Below are 21,992 nucleotides of genomic sequence, written 5' to 3' on the forward strand. Positions count from 1 at the left end.
GTGTAGTTACCTCCATCAATGACCTTGGAAAGATCTTCTGGATCACATGTTGTAATTTTTCCATCAGCATTTGCTCCCTTACCCTGCATGTTGATATCCTGGAGATGGGTTCTTCCCTAAACCCCGGGAACTAGCCTCTGCTAATTTCCCACCTCCATAGTTTACTTGGTTCTATCTGGCTTTTGTGGCTGATTAGATCTATCTACATGTCTCAAACTGTTCACATCATCGATGGTGTTATTCTGCTTTAGAATTGTTCACATGCACCTTAGAGTAGCACTTTCAATTGCCTTCAAAATCTTTTTCTTTGCACTCACAAAGGGCTACTCTTTGCTGCAAAAAGCCTAGTTTTCAGCCTGTCTCTGCTTTTGACGTGACATCCTCAGTGTAAATCATTTCTAGCTTTTGATTTATAGTGATAGACACACGACTCTTCCTTGAACACTTAGGTGCCATTGTAGGGATATAAGTTGGCCTCATTTCAATATTGTGTCTTGGGGAAGTGACAGGAGAACAGTCAGAAGAGCAGAAAGACACTGATTAAGTTTGCTGCCGTAGGTGGGTGTGTTTAGGGCACCCGAAGACAATGTTAGCTTCAAAGATGACTGATTGCAGATAACAGTAATAGATATAATAATTTTTAAAAATTATCATTGCTAGAATTAGCAAAGTGTGACAGAGACAAAGTATATATACACTTTTGAAAAAGAAATGGCGCCAAGAGACGTGTTCAGTGAGATTGCTACTGACCTTCGATTTGTAAAAAAAATGAAATGTCTATAAAGTGCCTAAAGCACAATAAAATGAGGCAAGTTTGTAAGATCTAAGATATACAAACATGAATCAAGAAGCGACAGAAACCCATCTTTATACACCCATGTTCGTGACAGAGTGGAGATGGGGCTGGTTAGCACTAAAATATCAACGAGGAAAAAGTTCAGAAAGCAAGGACAAGCTGAGGCTGGCCTGAGCTTAGGCACTCCTGAAGAAAGGGAAGAGAACATTCACCCCACACAGCACTGCAGGCAAAAGAAACCAAACTCCAGACACATGGACGTCAAGGTATAAAATCAAATGAACATTTAAAGGATCCTACTAAACCGAAACCTCCTCTTGCCCTGCAGTTATCCTCCCATTTTTCAGCTCAGACTTGAGTCAGAAAAAAAGGATAAGCTCAGGATATGTCTCTTAAATACACTTAGGGCCCTTATGGCTCAAGATCTTGTTGCAATTTTCTCGTTCGGGAACGTATTTTGCTTTCTCACTCTCTACTCACGGCCCGCTAGCAGGCTTTGAGCTAGACTCCATGCTTATTCTCATGAGCCACGTTCCCAAACAGACACCGAGCCGGCCTCCTCTCTCCCTCAGTGCTCACTCACCCCGGCAAAGTTCTCCAAATCACAGCAGTTCTCCTAAACCGTATCACTCTCAAGTTCATTCTCTTTCTGGTAGTTTTCTGTCTGGTAACTCTATTTTATTCCAAAGGGCCAGGGTGCTTCAACATAAGTATGCACATCCATCTAATAATTAATGCTAGTTCCAAGACCAAACCATGGCTTTCTTTCCCTTAAGGAGCTGGAAATCTAGTTTAAAAAAACATAACAAATTGAAGCACACACACAAGAAAAAGCATTTTAGCAGAATAAAAAGTACTTTCAAAATGTGCCTTTTTGGACACATGTCGAAAAGTCATTTAAGATCAGAAATTGCTTAAACCTTTACTGATACCATTACTCACATGACTGCATATATTTTGTGGGATAAAGGAAGCAAAAGAACTTTTGACCTCCGTTTCCTTAGATTTAAAATGGGCTGAAGGCTAGAGAGCTAGTATGGCGGGTAAGGGGCTTGCCATGCACGTGGCCGACCCTAGTTCAATCCACAGCACTGCATATGGCCCCCTGAGCAGCCACCCTCACAAGTAAAAGAAAGCAGTGAGCCAATAGCGATGCTCTTCTCACCTCCTTTCATGGAGTTATTCTAAGAAGTAAATGGTTGTTTCTGTCTCTCTCATCATAAAATATATTATAAAGTTCTAACTAAGGAAATTTTGTTACTAATATTTTGTGTGGCTGGGTTAGGGTTCATCCCAAGGTTCAATTCCCGGCACTATATGGTCCCCCAAACACTGCCCAGTGCAGCCCTGGAGCACAATTCGGGTAGCCTAGGTATCCTCAGCCCAGCAGGGCCCAAATAGCATCACATCCTCAGACCCTTGAGCTGAATGGGCCTCCTTGGCCAAGAACCGCGGTGGGGCCCTGGGCCCTTAGCAGCACCTGGGAGGCCCTCAAAAATAGCATTTGGGGGCTGGAGCATTCGTACAGGAGGTATGGCATTCGCCTTGCACATGGCCAATCCGGATGTGATTCCCAGCAGCCCATCCCTGGAGCCCACCAGGAGTCATCCCTGAGTAAGCCCGGAGTAAGCCCTGAACATTGCTGGGTGTGGCTCAAAAACCAAACACACAGGTCATTCGTTCAAATATTGCCTTTTAAAATTTCTATTAGCCCCAGATTCTGGAAGCCAGGGACTGGCAGGCACTAACAATGCTAACGTTAAATGGATAGGTTTTTTAATTAACTAGAATATTCCAAAAAGGGCTTTAATAAGAGTACCGTCCAAGGGCTGGAGAGAGAGTTAGTATAGGGGGCAGGGTGCTTGCCTTGTACACAGCTGACCTGATTTGACCCCTGGCACCCCATATGGTCCCCCAATACCAGACCGTGCTCAGGAGTGGTCCCTGAGCACGGTCTGGTATGGCCCCAAAACAAAGGAAAACAAAAATAGAGGGACATTTTTAAAAATGAAAAAATTTTAAAAATAGAGGGAAATACCAAAACGTTAAATTCTCTGCATACCAGCAGTAAGAAAAAAATGTTAAGAGAGGGAAGATCTTATTTACAAAAGGTAAAAATAACTATAATCTATGTAGGAACAACTTTATAAAGAGTAAGCAAGAGGACACAAATTCTAAGCTGATATTTGACTATACAGAGTGAAATCCTTTCTCACCTGATAATTAAAATGAAGTCTGGGGCTGGAACGATAGCACAGCGGGTAGGGCGTTGGCCTTGCACACGGCCGACCCAGGTTCGATTCCCAGCATCCCATATGGTCCCCTGAGCACCGTCAGGAGTAATTCCTGAGTGCAGAGCCAGGAGTAACCCCTGTGCATCGCCAGGTGTGATCCAAAAAGCAAAAAAAAAAAAGATTGCAGAAAGGGTGTGTGTTTGAATTTGGTGATACTTGGTGCTCCGGCATATTCAGGGAGGAGGGGGTGGGGTGGAAAGGTTTCCCCTAACACATCTGTATGCTCACTGTATGACACAAAACTTTTAAACAGAGAGGTGGAGAAATTTCCATTCCATCTAAATTAATTATAATGTAATTCAAATCTCAATGGATTTTTAAAATTTGACAACATGATTTTGGAAAGCAATGAAAATAATTTGAAATATTTTTAAATGAATAGCGACAACAGAAGGGACAAGAGCTATACTATGTATGCAAACATACTACAAAGTCACAATAGTTAAATATATATTGATACAAGAATGGTGAGACAGGTTAATTTCGTGGATCTGAAAGTCCATGGGGGGAAATGGCCTAATAATATAATAACATTACATGATTAATGGGGTATCACAAATTAATGGAGGAAGAAATGGATTACTCAATAAATGGCCCTGGAAAAGTGGTTGTTCAAAACACAAATCAATTTGCATACCAAACTCATATGAGACATCAAAATTCCATACAGATTAAAAGTAGACATTAAAAATGAGGCCAGTATAAAGAAAACTAGGTAAGAATTTATTCAGAAAAATCACAAAAGAAAAAGTCAATATGCTAATCTACATAAAAATTGTACGCTCTCTGTACATCAAAACCAACTGTAGACAAAACGAAAGCCACAAACCAGGCAACACAATTTCCACGAATGACAAAAAGTAATATACCAATCAGTAAGAAAAATATAAAGATCTCAACAAAAGATCAAAGAACCCAAACAAATGACAGAAGGAAAAATGTGTAAGTACTCCATTAATCAAAGAAATCCAAACTGAAAACACTGAGAAGCACTCTCCTCACTTGTGTGGGTCTGAATCGATGCAGGCTTCCAGAAAATCAATTTGATAATAATGGCTTAAAGTCCCATAAAACATATACGTGCTTTTATCTGGTAATTCCACATCTAAGAATCTTTCCTAAAGAAATCATCGGAGCTGCAGATAAAGATTTTTTTTTGAGCAAAAATATTCAATGAGCGTTACTGACAATGGGCAAGGGGGAAAAAATGGAGCCATAAATGGATTCTTTTCCTTTCCTGAAAAGGCTCCCTCCACGAAGGACAGAATTGCGACTAGAAGAGGTTCAGCTTTTGATTTACAGGGATTTTTTTTTCTTCAAGAAATGAACAATAGAGTGCCATACTCAGTTTTCCCCCTTCTCAAATCGATTATCTAATATTTAGGTCAGCCCTAGCAAAACACTGTCTTTTTGATCCCTCAGACTCACTATCTCCTAGGCAACTGATTGAATGAAGAAAATAGAAAGCTTCACTGAGAAATATATAATTTTAAAGACTTGAATAAATGGAATGACACATCTTGCCCCTCAGCCGGGAGGGGGACGAGGGATGTGAAAGAGAAAGAGACAGAGAGACCACCAGGCACAGTCAGACATTGCATTTTAACACCAGTTCGCGTGGGAAATTTTTAACAGCTTTATTGAGATAATTTACATATCATAAAATTTACCCACTTAAAATTCAATGTTTTTTTTATACATTTACAGAACTGTTCAACCATCACGACGATCTGATTTTAGAACGTTTTAATCACCCTAAGAAGAAATCTCAAGCCCATGAGTGGCCCCTGTCCATTCCCACACCAACTATGGAGCTTTTTGGGGGGAGAGGGGAGCACATCTAAAAGTCCTCAGAGATCACTCCTGGAGAAACTGGGGTACATATGCAGCACTAACACCAAACGTGGGTCAGCTATGTGCAAGGCAGCCACTGTAACTACCCGCTATACTACGGCTCAGGATTCCTCACACACACACACCCAGCCTTGGGTCAACACTAATGTATGTTTTGATCCTCAGGGACTGTATATTCTAGGCAGATGAGTGGTCTTTTGTATCCAGTTTCTCCAGTGGAGCCTAATGTCTTCAAGGTTGTAGCATACACTGGTATTTTATCCTACCACCAAATAATATTCCATTGTATGGATATAGCACATTTTGTTTATCTGTTCAGCTGAAGAATATTTGGGTGGTTTCCATTTTGTGCTATTATGAATCTCACTGCTATGAACATTTGTGTACATTTGTGTGTAGACATATGGTTTCATCTTTCTTAGATGTAGAATGCTGGGAAATAAGGGACCTATATTTAAGTCTGAGGAAAAGGTAGACTGTTTTTACAAAGTAGCTATACCATCTATATTACCACCAGCAGTGTGTAAGTTGTTCCTAACATTTCTTTATAACTCTTTTAATTTCTCTAGGATTGGCAGTGATTTCCCCTCTGTAGTGCTTTGCATTAGTGGTTTCATTCTTTTCTCCATTTTTCCCCTTGGCAGTGTACGTAAAGATTTGTTAACTATTTCAAAACACTTTTTAAATATCATTGTTATTTGCATATTGTTTTTCCTATTCTTTCATAGATTTCCATTCTAATAATTATTTCCTTCTTCCTGCTTCTTTTGGGTTTAGGTTGTTCTTCTTTGTCTGGTTCCCTGTGGTAGAAAGTTAGGATCTATATTAAAAGGAAATGAAATCATTGTCTCAAAGAGAAATCCTGCCATATATGACAATATAAATGAGCCTGGAAGGCATTATGCTAAGTAAAATAACTCAAAGCAAAATAAATCTTAAATTTGGTTCACCACCACTACAACTGAACGACATGGCAATGACATGTGTTAGTTACATGAAGCAAACTCATTGTAGTAATCATTTCATAATACAGTATGCATGTGTGTCAAACCATCCTACTGTATACCGCAAACTTACAAAATGCAATATATCAATTATACCTTGATAAATCTGGGCGATTTTATATCTGTTTACAATTTTAGGGATTTGTAGCTATGAATTCACTCTCAGCATTATTTTAGTGGTATGCAATACATTTCTGGATATTGTGACTTTATTTTCACCTATTTCGAAGTATTTTAAAATGTCCCTTGTGGATTCTTCTTTGATCCGTTGGCTATTTAGGGGTATACTACCTAGTTTTCACATGTTTGCAAATTTCCCAAATTTTCTTCTGTTCCTTATGTCTAATTTAACCCCCCTTGCTCTGGTTGCGACATGCTTTGTATGATCTGAATTCTTTTAAATATGCTGAGACTTCATGGTCCAGCCTATGGTTTATAGCCTGCAAAATCTTCCATATGTACCGGGCCACTGGTTACTTCATGAAAAAAATACTTTACTGTTATCTTCTATAAACCATGAAAATGCCCCCATCCCTCTCAGATGGATCTTAATGTCCATTTAAGGCTTTTAATAACAACTAAAACCGAGTTTAATGACTACCCACTTTACCTAACTCAGGGACATTATGGGACAAAAACTGAAGAAAGAGAGTCTAGTTATTATCCTCACAGTGTCCCTGGGGGTAAAAAAAAACAGCATGGGAGGCAGGGGTTGGGATTAAGAGTGGACTTCTTAACCTGACAGCTTGGAAAACAGTTTGCAATTTGCCTAAAATCCCACAGAAATGTGGGAGGCAGCAGGTCTGGGGGCCGCCAACACCCCTTTTCTGTGCAGCAGTAAGACTCCCCCACCAGTGAGCTTATTTCAAAGGTCTCCAGAGAAAACCCCAGGGAACATGCAGTTCGATCCTCAAATGTGTTTTCTCGAGCGAGCTCGCATGCACGCACGCGCACTTACACACACACACACACACACACACACACACACACGGTAAGTTCTGGCTATTCTCTTTCCCCTTCCAGCTGGGGGCAATGAGGGCAGCGCACCTGGCACTGCAGCTGTGCCCACCGCCAGCCTGACCATCAGTTAGGGAGAAGAGCCAGGACATGTCCTCAACGTTTAGGGGACAAAAGCTTCCAGGTCTTATAAGCACAAAAAAAAAAGGGAAAGATTCCCAAGACTGAACCGAGACTACAGATGGCACCGGTGAACAGGCTGTGTTGACAGATGTCATTAGAAACAGGAGAAAAAAGGGAGGGAACTACAAAAGCTAAAGCCCACCGATACAAGACTGCCAGCCATTCCCTTGAACGGGCCGACCAGTTCTCTACCCACAACCATCTCTCCTGGGAAAGCAGGGTCCCATGGGGGTCTCAGCAAAGGCCACACCCTCCCTTCCAAGAGAGGGGTCCTTTCAGGTGCCTTGGGCCCATGCTCCCTGTCTTCTGGGCATGTGGGGAAGGCCTGGTCAGCAGACCACAGCACCCTCAGGAATTCTATGATTCCAGAACCCCCAGGAGCAGGCGTGTGAGTTTGCCCGAGGGTTCCATGTATGGGTTCAATGCCTAAACTCAAAATAGCAGGGAGGAGAGAGTGAGCAAAGCTGTTTTGTGCCCATTCAGGGGTTTAACGGGATTAAGATAAGCAGAGAGGCCCCATTTTTTTTATGCAAGCAGACAGAGAAGCCCATGGAACTGTTCTAATGCCGTAGGCCCTTATCAGCATTATCAAAACAGGCCCCTGGGATTGCAGGCTAAAGCCCTGGCCCAGCATCTCCTGTGCACCAGGCCTCTCCGTCCTGGGCCTACCTGCTCACCCCGGGACCGCCAGGACCCAAGACATGAACGGAGAGGGGCAGTCTCATTCAGTTTGTCATTTGCAAGCCTTCCCCAGGGGCAGCCTTTTCAGTGTCAGCCTCAGAAGTGCTTAGCATCCTCTGACTGGTGGTTTCTGAGCCACGGGCATTAGGAGTTTCACTGTTTCTCCCAGCGCCAGCCACCCCCTCCATGCCTGTGCACTTTCCCATTCCCCTGTGTGACAGCTTCTGAAGATGATCTCAGGGATGCCTAGACAGCACAGCGCAAGGCAGAGAACCAGCCCATCCTCAGGAAGTGCAGCTCTGTGATCAAAGAGATGCTGTTTTCGTTACCAAACGATGGCTGAGTGCCTGCCCTTCCAAGGCGCTTTCTGTCCGTCTCAAAGAGGGCACCAGTGGATGCAGCTTGAGGCAGATTTTCTTTGTCCAGAGAGAGCTGATCTTTTCTCTCTCCCCCTCCCACTTTCGTGGAATTTTTTCATGGCTCTAATTCTACACCGCACCAGGAAATGCTGGCCCAGTTACTCTCTTGAGAAGTGTATGACACTCCTCACACAGGCTCCTCCCTGGTGCCTGGAAATATGCATCCTCCCTTTAGAACACGTCTTATACTGACAAACTTGGGTAGACCCAGGTCTCACTCAGGACTGAGGAAAACAAGTGTGCATGCAATGTTGCCACATGGCACATGCGTGACCTCAGCACCATCCTCAGAGTCTGGGCCATCGGACGGAACTTGTACAATTCCAGCATTCCATGTCACATGAATAGTACACGAGCAAACTTCAGTTATGCCCAACTACATGGACTCTGGCTATTCAAAGGGACCCAAGTCTTCATGTAAGGGGGGGGAGTTCAGTTGGCAGGTGGATTGTGCACTGTGCCGTGTTTGAAACTCTGAGTGCCTCTCCCCGCACCAACAGAGCAGTAATAGTTGATTTAGTTCCCAGACCTACCCAAACATAGCTCAAAATAAGGCTCATCTGTAATGTTATGAAAAAAATAGAAAACAATGAAACTTAAAAAGATAACTATTTTATTTTTTGCTTTTTGGGTCACACCCAGCGATACTCAGGGGTTTCTCCTGGCTTTGCACTCAGGAATTACTTCTGGCGGTGCTTGGGGGCCCATATGGGATGCCGGGGATCGAAGCCGGGTCGGCCGCGTGCAAGACAAACACCCTACCCGCTGTGCTATCACTCCAGCCCCCAAAAGATAACATTTTATTTATCACGAATACTTATGCTGAAGCCTGAGCAGGAGTACAGTGGGGAGAGTGCTTGCCTCTCACTGGGAAGACTCAGCTTTGGTCTCTCAAATCCCGCCGGAGGTGATCCCTGAGCTCAAAGATGGGAAACAGCCCTGAACACGACCGGGTGTGGCCCAAGAAACCAGAAGAAAAGAATAGTTATATTCAGTGGTCTGTGCCCAGGGAGCAGTAGGGACACCCAGGCAAGAGTAGCTTCCTGTAGAGAACTGACAAATGGCAACAAAGTCAACAAAGTCAGCTGGCTTTTTATTTTACTGCCTGCTGACAACTGAAAACAACATCAGTAATAAAATACTGCTCCTTTGAGGAAAACCTAGCTCAGAAAAAAACAAAAAACAAAAAGACAAAGAACCCAACCAAAACCAAAAACCCTACTGAAAACGTAGTGGTCCTTGGAACTATAAAGGAGAAGAGAATGTCCAAATTAATGTCTATACCTAGACTCATCCCTACAGAAGTTATGTTTCTTAACGTTTAGCAACCATGATCCTGGTCAGGGGGGATACAGCAGATGACACAAAGATGGGGAGTCGGATGGCATGTGTTCAATTAAGAAGTGTTAGAAGAGAAACAAAGAAGGTTAAAGAGAATATTGTGCAATTTGAGAGACTTGCAAGTTGTGAGAGGGCACTGCAGGGATGGAGAACCCAAAATCAAGGAGGCAAAGGCATCTTGCACAAGATCCACTCCCCGCCCCCACCCTCCACCCGCCAAGGAGAAAGGGAAGGTGGGAGGAGGCATTTCTCATGAGAGCCACCAGGTGGCGCCACCACCACAAAACCAAGGTACAGATGGTCCTCTGGGTGAAGGGAGGACTTGGGTGGAAAGCCAGCAAAAGGCCAATTGAAGTTTAGATCAACAACTGTTCCGAGGGGCACTAATGACTTTCATATTCACACACTGTTACCAGAACACAGATATTGAAGGGCGATAACTAGAAGAAAAATTCTAAAAACAATCTTGTCAATGACCCACACATTAAAAAGCATTGGAAATGTATGGCATAGCAACACCTCTCCAGAACAGACTCTTGCAACCCGTTTCACCACCACCTCTCGGCCCCAGAGACAGTACTGCTCTGACAAGAAAATAAACAAGGGGGCCAGGAGACAGTTCAGCAGCTGGGGCACATGCCGAAACATGCATCAGACCTGGGTTCAGTCCCTGGCACTCTATGGCTTCCTGAGTTTCACAGCGTGTAGCCCTAGAGACCCCTGAACGCCACTTTGGAGGTCCTGGTCGTTCCTAGCATTACAGGGTCCAAGTAGCACCGCTTCATTGGGCCAGACCAGTGAATGGCTAACCTGGGCTGGCCAAGTGTCACTGGATACTTCTCCCATGTCCCTTGAGTACTGCTTGGGAGGCCCCAAAAGATAAAGAATAACATATTATAATGTAAATTATTGTTTACAATACAGGCTATCAATTTAAAAGATGAGTCCTCAAAAGCTATTCTTGGATCAGTTTAAAAGACCTTTGCATGGCCTCTTTGCAGTCAGACATTTGAAAGCACTGAACAAAAAGACAATGAAGTCACCTATGAATAAGTCATGCGTGCAGACACACACGTTACCAAATGACTTCGTATCCTCACCATCCATGATCACTGCCAGGATGCTGCTTTATTTTCATCTCCCCATGAAAAAGTCCAGTTCAGGTGAGAGTCAAGAGCTTTCCCCAAAAAGTAATACTTCCTCTTAACTCTTAGTGTGCCAGAAAGTTAAGCAACACTACAGATGATTGGCTGAAAACCTTGAACAAAAATCTGACCTAAAGCAATACCTCTCATATTCTTACTTCCCTGGAGGTAATTCCCATTTGTTAATTAAAAACACCTTAATTAAAAACATCTAAACCCAAATCCCCAGATTTGCATCTACCTTAGCCAATAAAGCACTGAAATCCAAAATTTTTGACTTCTTTCTTCTTATTATTAAGGACACACTTATTGTTTCATCCATTGTTTACAGTTTCCCATCAAACAAAGAACCCACGGCCTATCAAACTCCATGCCGCTTCCTCGGAGGCAAGGCAAGAAATCCAGGCCAGCACGAGCAGGTTTGTACCACATGCATACACACTGACACGCACACGCACACCCAGCCCTCACTCATGTTACAAGCCAAACTGTGCCTCAAGGGTATTATCCTCAATAGCCAATGCTAAAGAAATGAAATGTTGACCAAAAAAAAAAAGTTTCCCCCTCAGTAGAGGTGAGGGAAAAAGAGGCCACTTGGGCCAGATCTGTTTGGGGATTCGATCAGCAAATGAGGGGCTGGAGCGATAGCACAGCGGGTAGGGCATTTGCTTTGCACGCAACCAACCCGGGTTCGATTCCCAGCATTCCATATGGTCCCTGAGCACCCACGGGAGTAATTCCTGAGTCCAGAGCCAGGAGTAACCCCTGAATATCACCAGGTTGTGACCCAAAAAGCATAAAATAAAAAAATTTAAAAAAATAAACGAATGGCAGATGAATCTGTGAGTCAAAGAAAGGTAGACCATTAGGCAACAAGCTTGGAACAGCGACAGGCAGCAGCCCCAGATGGAAAGCCCATCCATGCGGCAAACACTGAGGCCCACATTCACAGTGAGGGGCATGTACGTGTGTTTCACCCATCCACACACCCAGTGAATTCTGAAGAGTTTCTGCCCTCCCTTTTAAAGCAACAGTGTGTCACCAGAGGCAGGGCAGCTGTTAGTCCCTCTGCTGAGGAAAATTTTCTTTTAAGGGTCCGTAGGACTGAGCAGACTTCAGCCCAGTCTAAACTAACTGTCTGAGGGACTAAACACCAGAGAAATGAGCCCCCAGAGTCATGTTCTACGATCCAAGTCACGTGACATACCAACTCTGAGAGTGACCCCCTCCCAACCTGAGTCTCATCTCACAGCGTCAGAGCTAGGCCGGTGACAAAGAACATCTCTGAACATTCCGCCTTGGAAGGGGCAGTAAGATGCAAATGCGTAACAAACCTTAAATAAAGATGGTAAAAGCAGTTTCTATTCCAGGAGGCAGAGGCCAACGTAGCAGCGCAACTTAAGATGATGATAAAATACATTTTCTATCGGGAGAGCATACCAACATCAACGGTAATAATAATGATAATAGCAAAGAATAAGAAGTGTGCAAGAGACAATAGTGACTTACCAAGCACTGATTTCATGATACACTGGAAATAGAAACAAGGACACATAAAGCCAACCAGAAACCCGTGGAGTGGCTTCGCAATCAAAATGACACAATAAGAAATATGTCCCCACCTGGCCATAAAAATAATGATATAAAAAATGGGCGGCACATTCTCCACATTCCCCAACGGACATGTGCAGTGGAACCAACTGCTCACTTGCTGGCTGGCGGGGCCGGCCGGGATTCTGCGAGTGTCTGGATCTGCCACAGCCAGGAGCATCGTAGGCAAGCAGCTGATGTGAGGAAGGTACAACTTCCAAACTTAGAGGCAGCTGGGGGTGGGGAGGCAGTCAGAGGGAGAAGGCTTCCCATGAGGAACGCAAACAATGCAAAAACCTCTGAAGGACTTGAAGCCCTTACACCAAAGCCGCTCCCCACGCAGGCCAGGAGGGTGCTGATCAAAGCCTGGATGCTTCCTCCACACAGGACCAAGTTAGTGGGGGAGTCCTTTGCACCCAAGACTTTCATTTCATTTTCATTCAAATAAAGGGAAATAACCAGTCCCTATGCAGATAGACGATCTGTTCATTTCCAAGAATGCATTTAAGCTATAAGGAGGGGTTTTGAAAAAAAAGGTTCATTTTGGTCAGTTTTAATTTTCTTAGGGGTCTGAATGTTTTTCAAGAAGATTCTTCTGTAGATCACTGCTCTTACTGTAGCGGGCCCGTGAGTCTCCTCTAAGGGTTCGATAATAGAGGAAACAGAAAAGCCAATCATTCTCAGAAGGAAACAGACAACACTTTTTCTGTCCTGTTCATGAGAATGACATTTGACTCTAAGGAAACCATACAGATGTTTGGGCTGCAATTCGTCAACATATGGGAGACTGCGATAACACGAGGCTAGCCAACCCCCACCATGCCAGACGAAATGAAAAATGACTTCTTACTCCTCAGGAAATATCTTGCTTTAAACAGGAAATGCCTTTGCTTTAATTTGGATCCTGACCAAAGACGGGACCAGGGTAGGAACATCACAACTGTCCCTACAGTCCCAGATCGGGGCCACAGAACTCAGGCTGCTGGACGAGCGCTTTACGCTCTCGCCATTTCAGTCATGTTTTTCTCAAACAAGGAGCCCACAGTCATTCCTGTACCTCTTGAGATCAACTCTGTAGCAATCTGCAAAGGTTAAAGCTGAAAACGGAAACTTGCTGGTCCCCAAACATTTCCACACTCCTGGCCCTCTATTTTTTTGAGCCTATGAATAGCTTCCTTCCAACTTTGGGTTATCTTTTGACCTTATTTGGGTGCTGGGAGGGTGAGCTCATCCATGCTGAGAGGTGCTACCACCCACTGGCCACTGTCCCAAAGCAACCTAGGTCCTCGAAACTGTGGGACACTATTGGACCAACTTCTTCGGCTAAGACCATCTCAAGTTCTGGACCTAAAGGAAGGGTTCCAGGTCATACTGTATTATGAAACAGATTCTGGTGTTTCTTTCTATACTCAGTTCTAAGTCGGTATGGGATATGCAACATATTCCTGGACCACGTGGCCACTTCTTCGTAGCTGCGCGACACATCATCATAGAGGGAAATAAATATATATATGCCTCTTGGAGAGCCCAGCAAGCTACCGAGAGTATCCCGCCCACAAGGGCAGAGCCTGGCAAGCTCTCCATGGAGTATTCGATATGCCAAAAATAGTAACAATAACAGGTCTCATTCCCCTGACCCTGAAAAAAGCCTCCAATCATTGGGAAAGACGAGTAAGGAGAGGCTGCTAAATCCTCAGGGCTGGGATGAATGGAGACATTACTGGCGCCCACTCGAGTAAATCGATGAACAAAGGGGTGACAGTGATACAGTGAAGTCCGTATGGAATGATAAGGCCCACAGAAGAAAAAGAAGCCAAGTCCTGGTTCAGCAGAAGAGTGCGTGCTTTGCATGGGTGACGCCCTGTGCTAGATCCTTAGCCCCAGGGGGAAACAAAGAAGAAAACAAACATGTGTTACTTCTATTCATCTCTCACAGAGTCCAACGCTGAATCACCAGGTAGTCTCATATCCTCTAAGATCTCATGTTAGTCCATCAAAGCGGGCTATTTCTAAACTCTCCACTTTAAAAGCTACTTCCCTCCATAACAAACAGCAGTAGACAAAAAACATTCAAGGCATTTCGAGGGACAATGCCTGACGGGGACAAAGGGAAGGAGGAAATTTCAGTCACTTCCGATAACTCATAAAACTTGAAAAATTAGTTGGAAGGAAGTGTTTACAAGTAACTAGAATCATCCCTCAGATTAGCCTCTGATCCTTGTTGAAAGGGAAAAAAGGGGGTTTTCATTGATTTGGGGTGGGAAAAATGTAGCTTTTGAGCTCAGCACAATGAACTATTTATCTGGCCTGACAAGACCAATCAATCTGGCTCGCTGTTCATTATAAGGAGTAGTAGGGCACGACTAGCCTTGATGGGCAGGGGCAGAACCAAGGGCGGCACCGGCCCTGGTACACAATGCTTCCCTTCAGCTCAAGATTTATGTTCAGCCCAGGTGACCAGGGGTCAGCGTGAAGCCTGGGACAGGATGAAGATGGCTTGCTTTGTTATGTGTTTCATACTGACAGAACACCCCATGCTAAGGTCTCTGAGCTAAGGTCTCTAAGCACCCGACAGATTCAGTAAGTCAAGTACTTAAGGGTAAAGTATTGTTCATAGTTAAGCTACAGGCCTAAGGTGGAAGCATGGCAAAAAAAGGACCATGCAGCCAGTCCTTTTCGTACCATTTTTCAGTTAAAAACATCCTACAAGGGGAATTAGCAGGCCATATTTTTTCATTGTAAAGCGACAAACAGGTCCTTTGCTGACTTAAAATTTGGGCTAATTATTTGTTTGGGGAGCATACCTCATGATGCTCAGGGTTTACTCCTGGTTCAATGCTCAGGGATCACTCCTGGTAGGCCTTGGGCGACCACGTAAGGAGCCAGGTATTGAACCTGGGTGGGACATATGCAAGGCAAGCACCCTACCTGCTATACTACTGTCTGGCCCCAAAAGTTCTCAAACAATTTTACCAAACATATCCAAATAGGGGCTGGAGCAATAGCACAGCGGGTAGGGCGTTTGCCTTACACGTGACCAGACCCGGGTTTGATTCCCAGCATCCCATATGGTCCCCTGGGCACCACCAGGAGTAATTCCTGAGTGCAAAGCCAGGAGTAACCCCTGAGCATTGCTGGGTGTGACCCAAAAAGCAAAAAAAAAAACAAAAAAACATATCCAAATAATCACATTAATCCCACAACCTAATGAATTCCATATCTTCTTGAGCTAATTAGATACCTTATTTACTATAGAAAAACAGGGAAAAACAGGGCTGGCTAGAGAGGTCTTGCTCTATCAACATGGTTTCAATTTCTCATCCCACTGATCCAAGACGCATCAAGGGGAACACCAGGCCTGGTCTCAGAATGGGGCGTTTGCAGACACAGACACAGTGATCACTGACGCTGGAAGCCCGAAGAGAGCAGCCCTTGGGAGCTCTGGAACCCAGGTGTGCCAATGCAGGAGGCATTTGACATGCAAATACAGTTGTATGATGAAGAACTCTTAATGCTCAAACTGGAAAGTCCCCAGAATTTGGTAGGAAGGGATGTAAAAGAAATAGGCCTGAAGAGAAAACCGTATAGCTGTGAACCATAGAATGGGCCTCCAGCCAATCTTGAATCTGAATAATTCAAAATCGGAAACACAGCCCAGGGCAGCTAGAGGGGGCAGAAGCAGCAGCAGGAGTGAAGCTAATGTTTCCAGTACTGTGATCAATGGACAGTTTACTGGACAATTCTTAAGCTGTCTAAATTTTATGAAAGATTAGCTGTCCTGCCCCATGGTTATGTAAACTGGCCTTCTTTTTTAACAGAGCTCTTTGCTCACACATTTCCTGCTCCTGCTTTTGAACAGCTCTATATGTCTCTCCAAGGAAGTAATAAGCCAGTAGAAAGCCTGTAGCTTGATGCTCACCTGCCACTGGCAGGTGGGCTGTGTGCCCAGAGCTGACCCACAGTCAGAGCGGGCTCAGAAAAGGCTGAGAAGATCTTGCTGAAAATCAGACATAGCAAAAACCTGAGTCAAGTGTTTTCCCTACCATTTCAGTCAACAATGGCACAAAGCGGGGGTCTGGGGAGAAACTCCAACCAGCTGGTACCTGAAAACCTGTCTGATTAGGATTTGTGAGCTGAGGCTTTGCATATTCTGGTTCATAGACACTGGAAGACAAGGGGGGGGGGGAAATGAGTCTGAGAAAGTCCACCCATAAGTACAAAGAGCCTGGCTCAGCCTGCACCACAGCATTTCAATCATAAAAATAGATGCGAAAGTGAAAGGCAAGAGTCCTAGCGAAATCATTGATTACAAATTCAGTCCAGTATCCCCATGTCAAGAAACGCTTTTACTGGGTCCCTTTATTAGAGTTCTGATATTGCTACATGCTGTGTGCATGTGCCTGTAGCCACATATATGTATTCCAAATGCACCCCAAAAATATAAGGATTATATCTAGAGGGGGGGCATTGGGGAAGTGGGAGAGTAATTCTTCTTTTCCATACCTCTCCTGTTGCTTCTCAGAATTGTTTCAGAAGACAGCAAAGCATTTCCACTGGCTATATCGTGCCTGGGCTTTTCTGGAGCTTTGCTGGAGAGAGGGTCTTTCTTCATTTCCTTCTTTATTTCCTGTGAGGAGAGACAAGAGAAAAATAAGATTGTGGTTTGGAATTTCTAGAATGCGTCATTGACAGTTTTGAGCTTTGGCTTTCTGGAAATGAACTGTAGTGATCTCAATTAACATCGTGGTTTCACAACACTTCACTTCCCATATTTTGCAGCCAATTTTCCTGACAGTCATTTGAATCCTAGAAAATGGAATAATGTTCAATACCATGAGGTGACCTTGTATGGCCTTCGCCATACTATTGGCCAGAAAGAGAATGTATGGTATGACTCAAAGCCACCATACAGCGCTAAGTGACAGCCTGTTCTACTTTTTGAATAATGACAAGCTTTGGCCAAGCCAAGTAACCTCTTAAAAGCCTTCTGGCTTCTATTCGTCCCACGAGGGATTTAGTGCGGTAGATTTCCACATCACTATGGTGCTCACAATTATGCTCACCCCCAAAGAAGCTGATTGAAGCTCATTTTCAGTCATCAAGGTTCTGCTGGCAAAGAAAAACAGAAGGATAGCAAACTAAAATAAAAACTGCCATTCCCAGCCAGGGGTCAGCAAACTACTGCCCTCCGTCCCTTTTTACAAATAAAGAGCTTCGTTACAACCCAACCACCTTCATTCGCTTAAGTCTTCTCTTTGGCTGCTTTGATGCTTAACCACAGCAGAGTTCGGTAGTTAGAACAGAGATCAAAATCTAAAATATCTTTCTATCCGAAAGGTTTGCTCGAGGGGGTGCCTCTTAGCAAAGAGACATTAAGGTCTGGATTTGGGGGAAGGGGTGGTGGGCCACACCCGGCTGTACTCAGGGCTTTCTCCTAGTTCTGTGCTCAGTGATCTCTCCTGGAGAGACTCAGGGGAGCATACGGGGTGCCAAGAATCGAACTAGGGTCAGCTCTGTGCAAGGCAAACACCTTAACCCCTGTTCTGTTTCTCCAGCCCCCAGCTCTGGGTGGTTATTTTTTACCCTAATGGCTGACCTGGTGGTTCCTGAGTGCCAGGGGTGAACGGCCTGAAGCAGTAGACACTCACAGACTACAGGCCTGGAAATTTCTGGGGTTTGTCGAACCCATGGTCTTTCAGCCCATGGTCACGATGACTTCAGAAAAACACAGAGCTCAGGGGTTCGACACAAAACACCAGGAAGGGCTCCAGGCTGAGAAATACATTTTTTTTTCTTTTTGGGTCACACCTGGCGATGCACAGGGGTTACTCCTGGCTCTGCACTCAGGAATCACTCCTGGCGGTGCTCAGGGGACCATATGGGATGCTGGGAATCGAACCCGGGTCGGCCGCGTGCAAGGCAAACGCCCTACCCGCTGTGCTATTGCTCCAGCCCCTGAGGAATACGTTTTTTAAAGAAATTCCAAGCAAGAAATGGAGACAGGCTTCTGTGGAATGAACAAGAGTTAGGCCGGGACGCCACCAGAAGACCGCCATGGAAAAAAACCAGCAAAAGCTTGTCAAAACCCAGCCCCTGCCTGAGCACTTCCTACACACCAAGTGTCGGTTACCGACGCCAGTTCCCCAGTTGCTGGCTCTGTGCACCTCAGCCTCACCCACCCACCCTCCCCAGGGCCCCACCGGAAACCAGCCACTGCGGCTGGTGCCTGGCTGGGTGGAGCTGCAGCTGGCGCCCCAGGCCCTACAGCATGGAGCTGTATGCAAGCGCGTGTGCATGGACACCCACCTCAGCAGCCCCAGCACCTGCTAGAACAGCAGTTGCCGGGGCTTTCTGCAGCCTCACAGGCAGATGGCAGCGGGCACAATCTGCAAACATTGCCTGCCTGAGCCGCCGGATGGGCTGCTTCCCCGGCCAGGGCTGCCAGCCTGCACCAGCTCTCACAGGAAAGCAGTGAAACCCGCAAGGGTGCGTGGCTCCCAACCCTTGCTTCTTTGGGGGGAAAACAGCTGCTCGCACCCCACTTTCCCACACAGGATGCTATGAGTGCACTCACAAATATTCAACCTGCATACGACAAACGCGACCCAACGAGACCACAGGCAATTTCGCCAAGGTGTCATTCAGAGAAGCACAGGGAGCCATGCGGGAACAGGGGTGTGTGTGTGTGTGTGTCGGGGGGGACAAATTGGAGAGGCTGGGTGGAGACAGGAGGACGCCTTGGAAGTCGCCATTAGCAAGAGTGATTATTACGCCGTAGGCTTCAGAGCAGCACCCACGAGCTGAGAAGGCCTTGGCTGAGCAAGAGCTGAGAAATCAGCCCCAGGAGAACGGGTCCAAATCTGGATTCCTTGGTCCCTGATGCAGAGACATTTGTGGATACAGAAGTATGATGATGAGCACATTTCTCAAGTGGCTTCTGAGAAGTCGCAAGGAGGAGAGAAGATCTTTTTAAAAGGCCCTGCAGGGTTGGAGACATTGTCCAAGCAGGTAGGATGAATGCCCAGCAGGCAGACCATCTGGGTTCCATCTCCGACACCCCGTATGGTTCCCGAACCCCGCTACGAGCGAGTCCTGAACACAGAGCCAGAAGCAAGCCCTGAGCACTGCTGGGTATGGCCCCCAAACAAACAAACAAAACAAAACAAAAAAAACCAAAATACCCTTCAGGGTTGGGTCTGTGACTCAAGCATCAGCACAGTTGGTGTGGCCCCTGTTTGAAAAATAAAAATAGGCCCAGTCATTTTTAGATGCACGCTGCAGAGGCACACGCCACGCTCTCCAGCCACACACCACCCAGGTATAGCAGGTCCACAAATAACACAGCTAAGTTCTATGTTGTTTCACTCGAACACAGATGACAAGATAACTCCTGGGCAATGCTCAAAGAACTGACTGGTCTGAGGACCTGCTTTCGAATCTGCCATTTCCCTTAAAGTTGCCATTTTTCCAAGAGCCAATCAATGACCTGAGGAGAAGGTGTGCTATATTCTAGGCTTCACACAGTCCTATTCAATCCCCACCTCTTCCCTCCAACCTGCCCCTTCCTCAGTTAATGGGGGGCGGTGGGGGGAGGCCCGGCGGCTCTCTCACCCACTTACCAACTGGAAAACTCAGTGTTAACTCCCAAATCTAATCAGACACCCAGACCAGCCCTTCGACTTTGTCAATCTCTGCTTGCCTCCATTCCTCCCAAACGCTTTAAAAAACATAAGTGCCAGGCAAAAAAAAAAAACTGGATATTTCTCCAAAGAAGCTCTACAAATAGCTAATAAGCACATAACAAGATGTGCGACAGCAATAGCCATTAGGGAAACTCCAATCAAACCCACAATAAGATAGCACTTCACACTCATTAAGAGCAAGAATCTGCAAAAGCAAAACAAGTTTGACAATGATGGGCAGAAATTGGAACCACTGTACATTTGGGGTGGGAATTTGGTGTGGGGGGGGTCGGGGTGAGTTCTGGACCACACCGAGCAGAACCTACTCTTGGCTCAGTGTTGTGGGTCATTCCCAGTGGTGTGACCATGCAGTGCTGGGGATAAAACCTGGGCCTTCTGCAAGAGGCATGTGCTCTGCCCATGAGCTCTCAGTCCAGCCCACTGTGGTGAGAATTGGAAATGGTGTATGGAGAATGGAACACTGGATGCTTATAAAGGTAATCATGGAATTGCCACATGACTAAACAATGTTATTCCTTGCCTGTATCTAAAACAATGGAAATGGAGACTCTAAGAAGTGTTTGTTAGGCTGGAAGAACAGTACAATGGGCATGGCGCTTGCCTTGCATGCAGCTGACCCAGGTTCAATCCCAGCACTACATCTGGCCCAAGCACTGCCAGGAGTGACCCCTGAATGCAGAGCCACGGTGTGGCCCACATCCCCTCCAAAAAAAGTGTTTGTTAATAGTTACTGAATTATTCATAGAAATATGAGTAGAAATGACAAAATTATCCACCAACATACAAATGGATAAATCCACTGTTATCTATATACACTAGAATACTATTCGGAGCTAGGGAGATAGCTGAACATATGCTTTGCAAGTAGGAGGCCTTGTTACAATTCCAAGCACCACATGGTCCTCAGAGCACTTTCAGGAGAAACCCCAAACACTGTGTCAGGAGTAGCCCCTGGGCACCCCCAGGTATGGGCCCTCCACAAAAATAAGCTGAAGGAATTGCATTCTATTTAAAAGAGAAGTAAAGCTATAATGTGGGTAAATATAGAAAAGATTGTGCTAAATCAAATAAGCCAGACCCAGAAGGACAAATACATGATTTCTCTTATATGAGGCACCGAGAAGAGGCAAATTCATAGAGACAAAAGTCGACAAAGCCTATTGGTTACAGTGGTTCTGTTTGCCGTGATGAAAAGGTTTCTGAAACAGGGGTGATGGTTGCACAATACCATAAATGAGATAAATGCCACTGGATTACGCAGTTTACTATTATTCATTTGCGGGGATCCCAAATGGTGCTCAGGAGGCCTGGGGGCCCTTCCAGTGATTCTCAGAGAACCAGGCCAGTCGTTGAACGTGAGGGCCCAAAGTTGGGGTATGGCTCGGGGCCTTCGAGCTGGGGAAGACCCAGGTCACCATGGCAGTGCTCGGGGCCTCCAGGGCCTGGCGTGCTTGGGGGGCCTCCAAAAGCTACACCTAGCAGTACTTGGGGGACAATGTGATGCCAAGGATTTTTTATTTGGTTTTAAATATTTTTTATTTTATGATTTATTTACTTTAATGTGTGTGGGGGGGAGGTCGTTCCTGATGAAGCTCAGGGCTTACTCTTGGCTCTGCATACAGTGATCACTCCTAGTGGGGCTCATATAGGGTAATGAGGCTCAAACCTGGGCTGGCCGCACACAGGACAAGCACCCTCCCTGCTGTATTATTGCTCTGGTCCCAAACTACTTTTTAAGACCTGGATCCTGGGGACTGGCACAATAGCACAGCGTGTAGGGAGTTTGCCTTGCACGTGGCCGACCGGGGTTCGATTCCCAGCATCCCATATGGTCCCCTGGGCACCGCCAGGAGTAATTCCCGAGTGCAGAGCCAGGAGTAACCCCTGTGCATTGCTGGGTCTGACCCCCCCGAAAAAAAACAAGCAAAAAACAAAAACACCTGGATTCTGGGGGCTGTAGCAATAGCACAGCGAGTAGAGTGTTTGCCTTGCATGTAGCCAACCCGGGTACAATCCCTGGCATCC

General features: G+C 45.4%; 1 protein-coding gene across 3 annotated transcripts in view; it reads right to left on the minus strand.

Annotated features, from left to right (window-relative positions):
* SH3KBP1 (SH3 domain containing kinase binding protein 1) overlaps window positions 1-21,992 on the minus strand; it is a 383,994-nt gene that overhangs the window by 216,240 nt on the left and 145,762 nt on the right. For all 3 annotated transcript variants that reach the window (XM_055122571.1, XM_055122570.1, XM_055122569.1), the window contains exon 3: window positions 16,768-16,891. In XM_055122571.1, coding sequence (XP_054978546.1) covers window positions 16,768-16,891 — 124 coding nt within the window. The remainder of the gene's footprint in view (window positions 1-16,767; window positions 16,892-21,992) is intronic.

The sequence above is a fragment of the Sorex araneus genome, chromosome X (genome assembly GCF_027595985.1).
Source record: "Sorex araneus isolate mSorAra2 chromosome X, mSorAra2.pri, whole genome shotgun sequence".
In the NCBI taxonomy this organism is placed as follows: domain Eukaryota; kingdom Metazoa; phylum Chordata; class Mammalia; order Eulipotyphla; family Soricidae; genus Sorex; species Sorex araneus.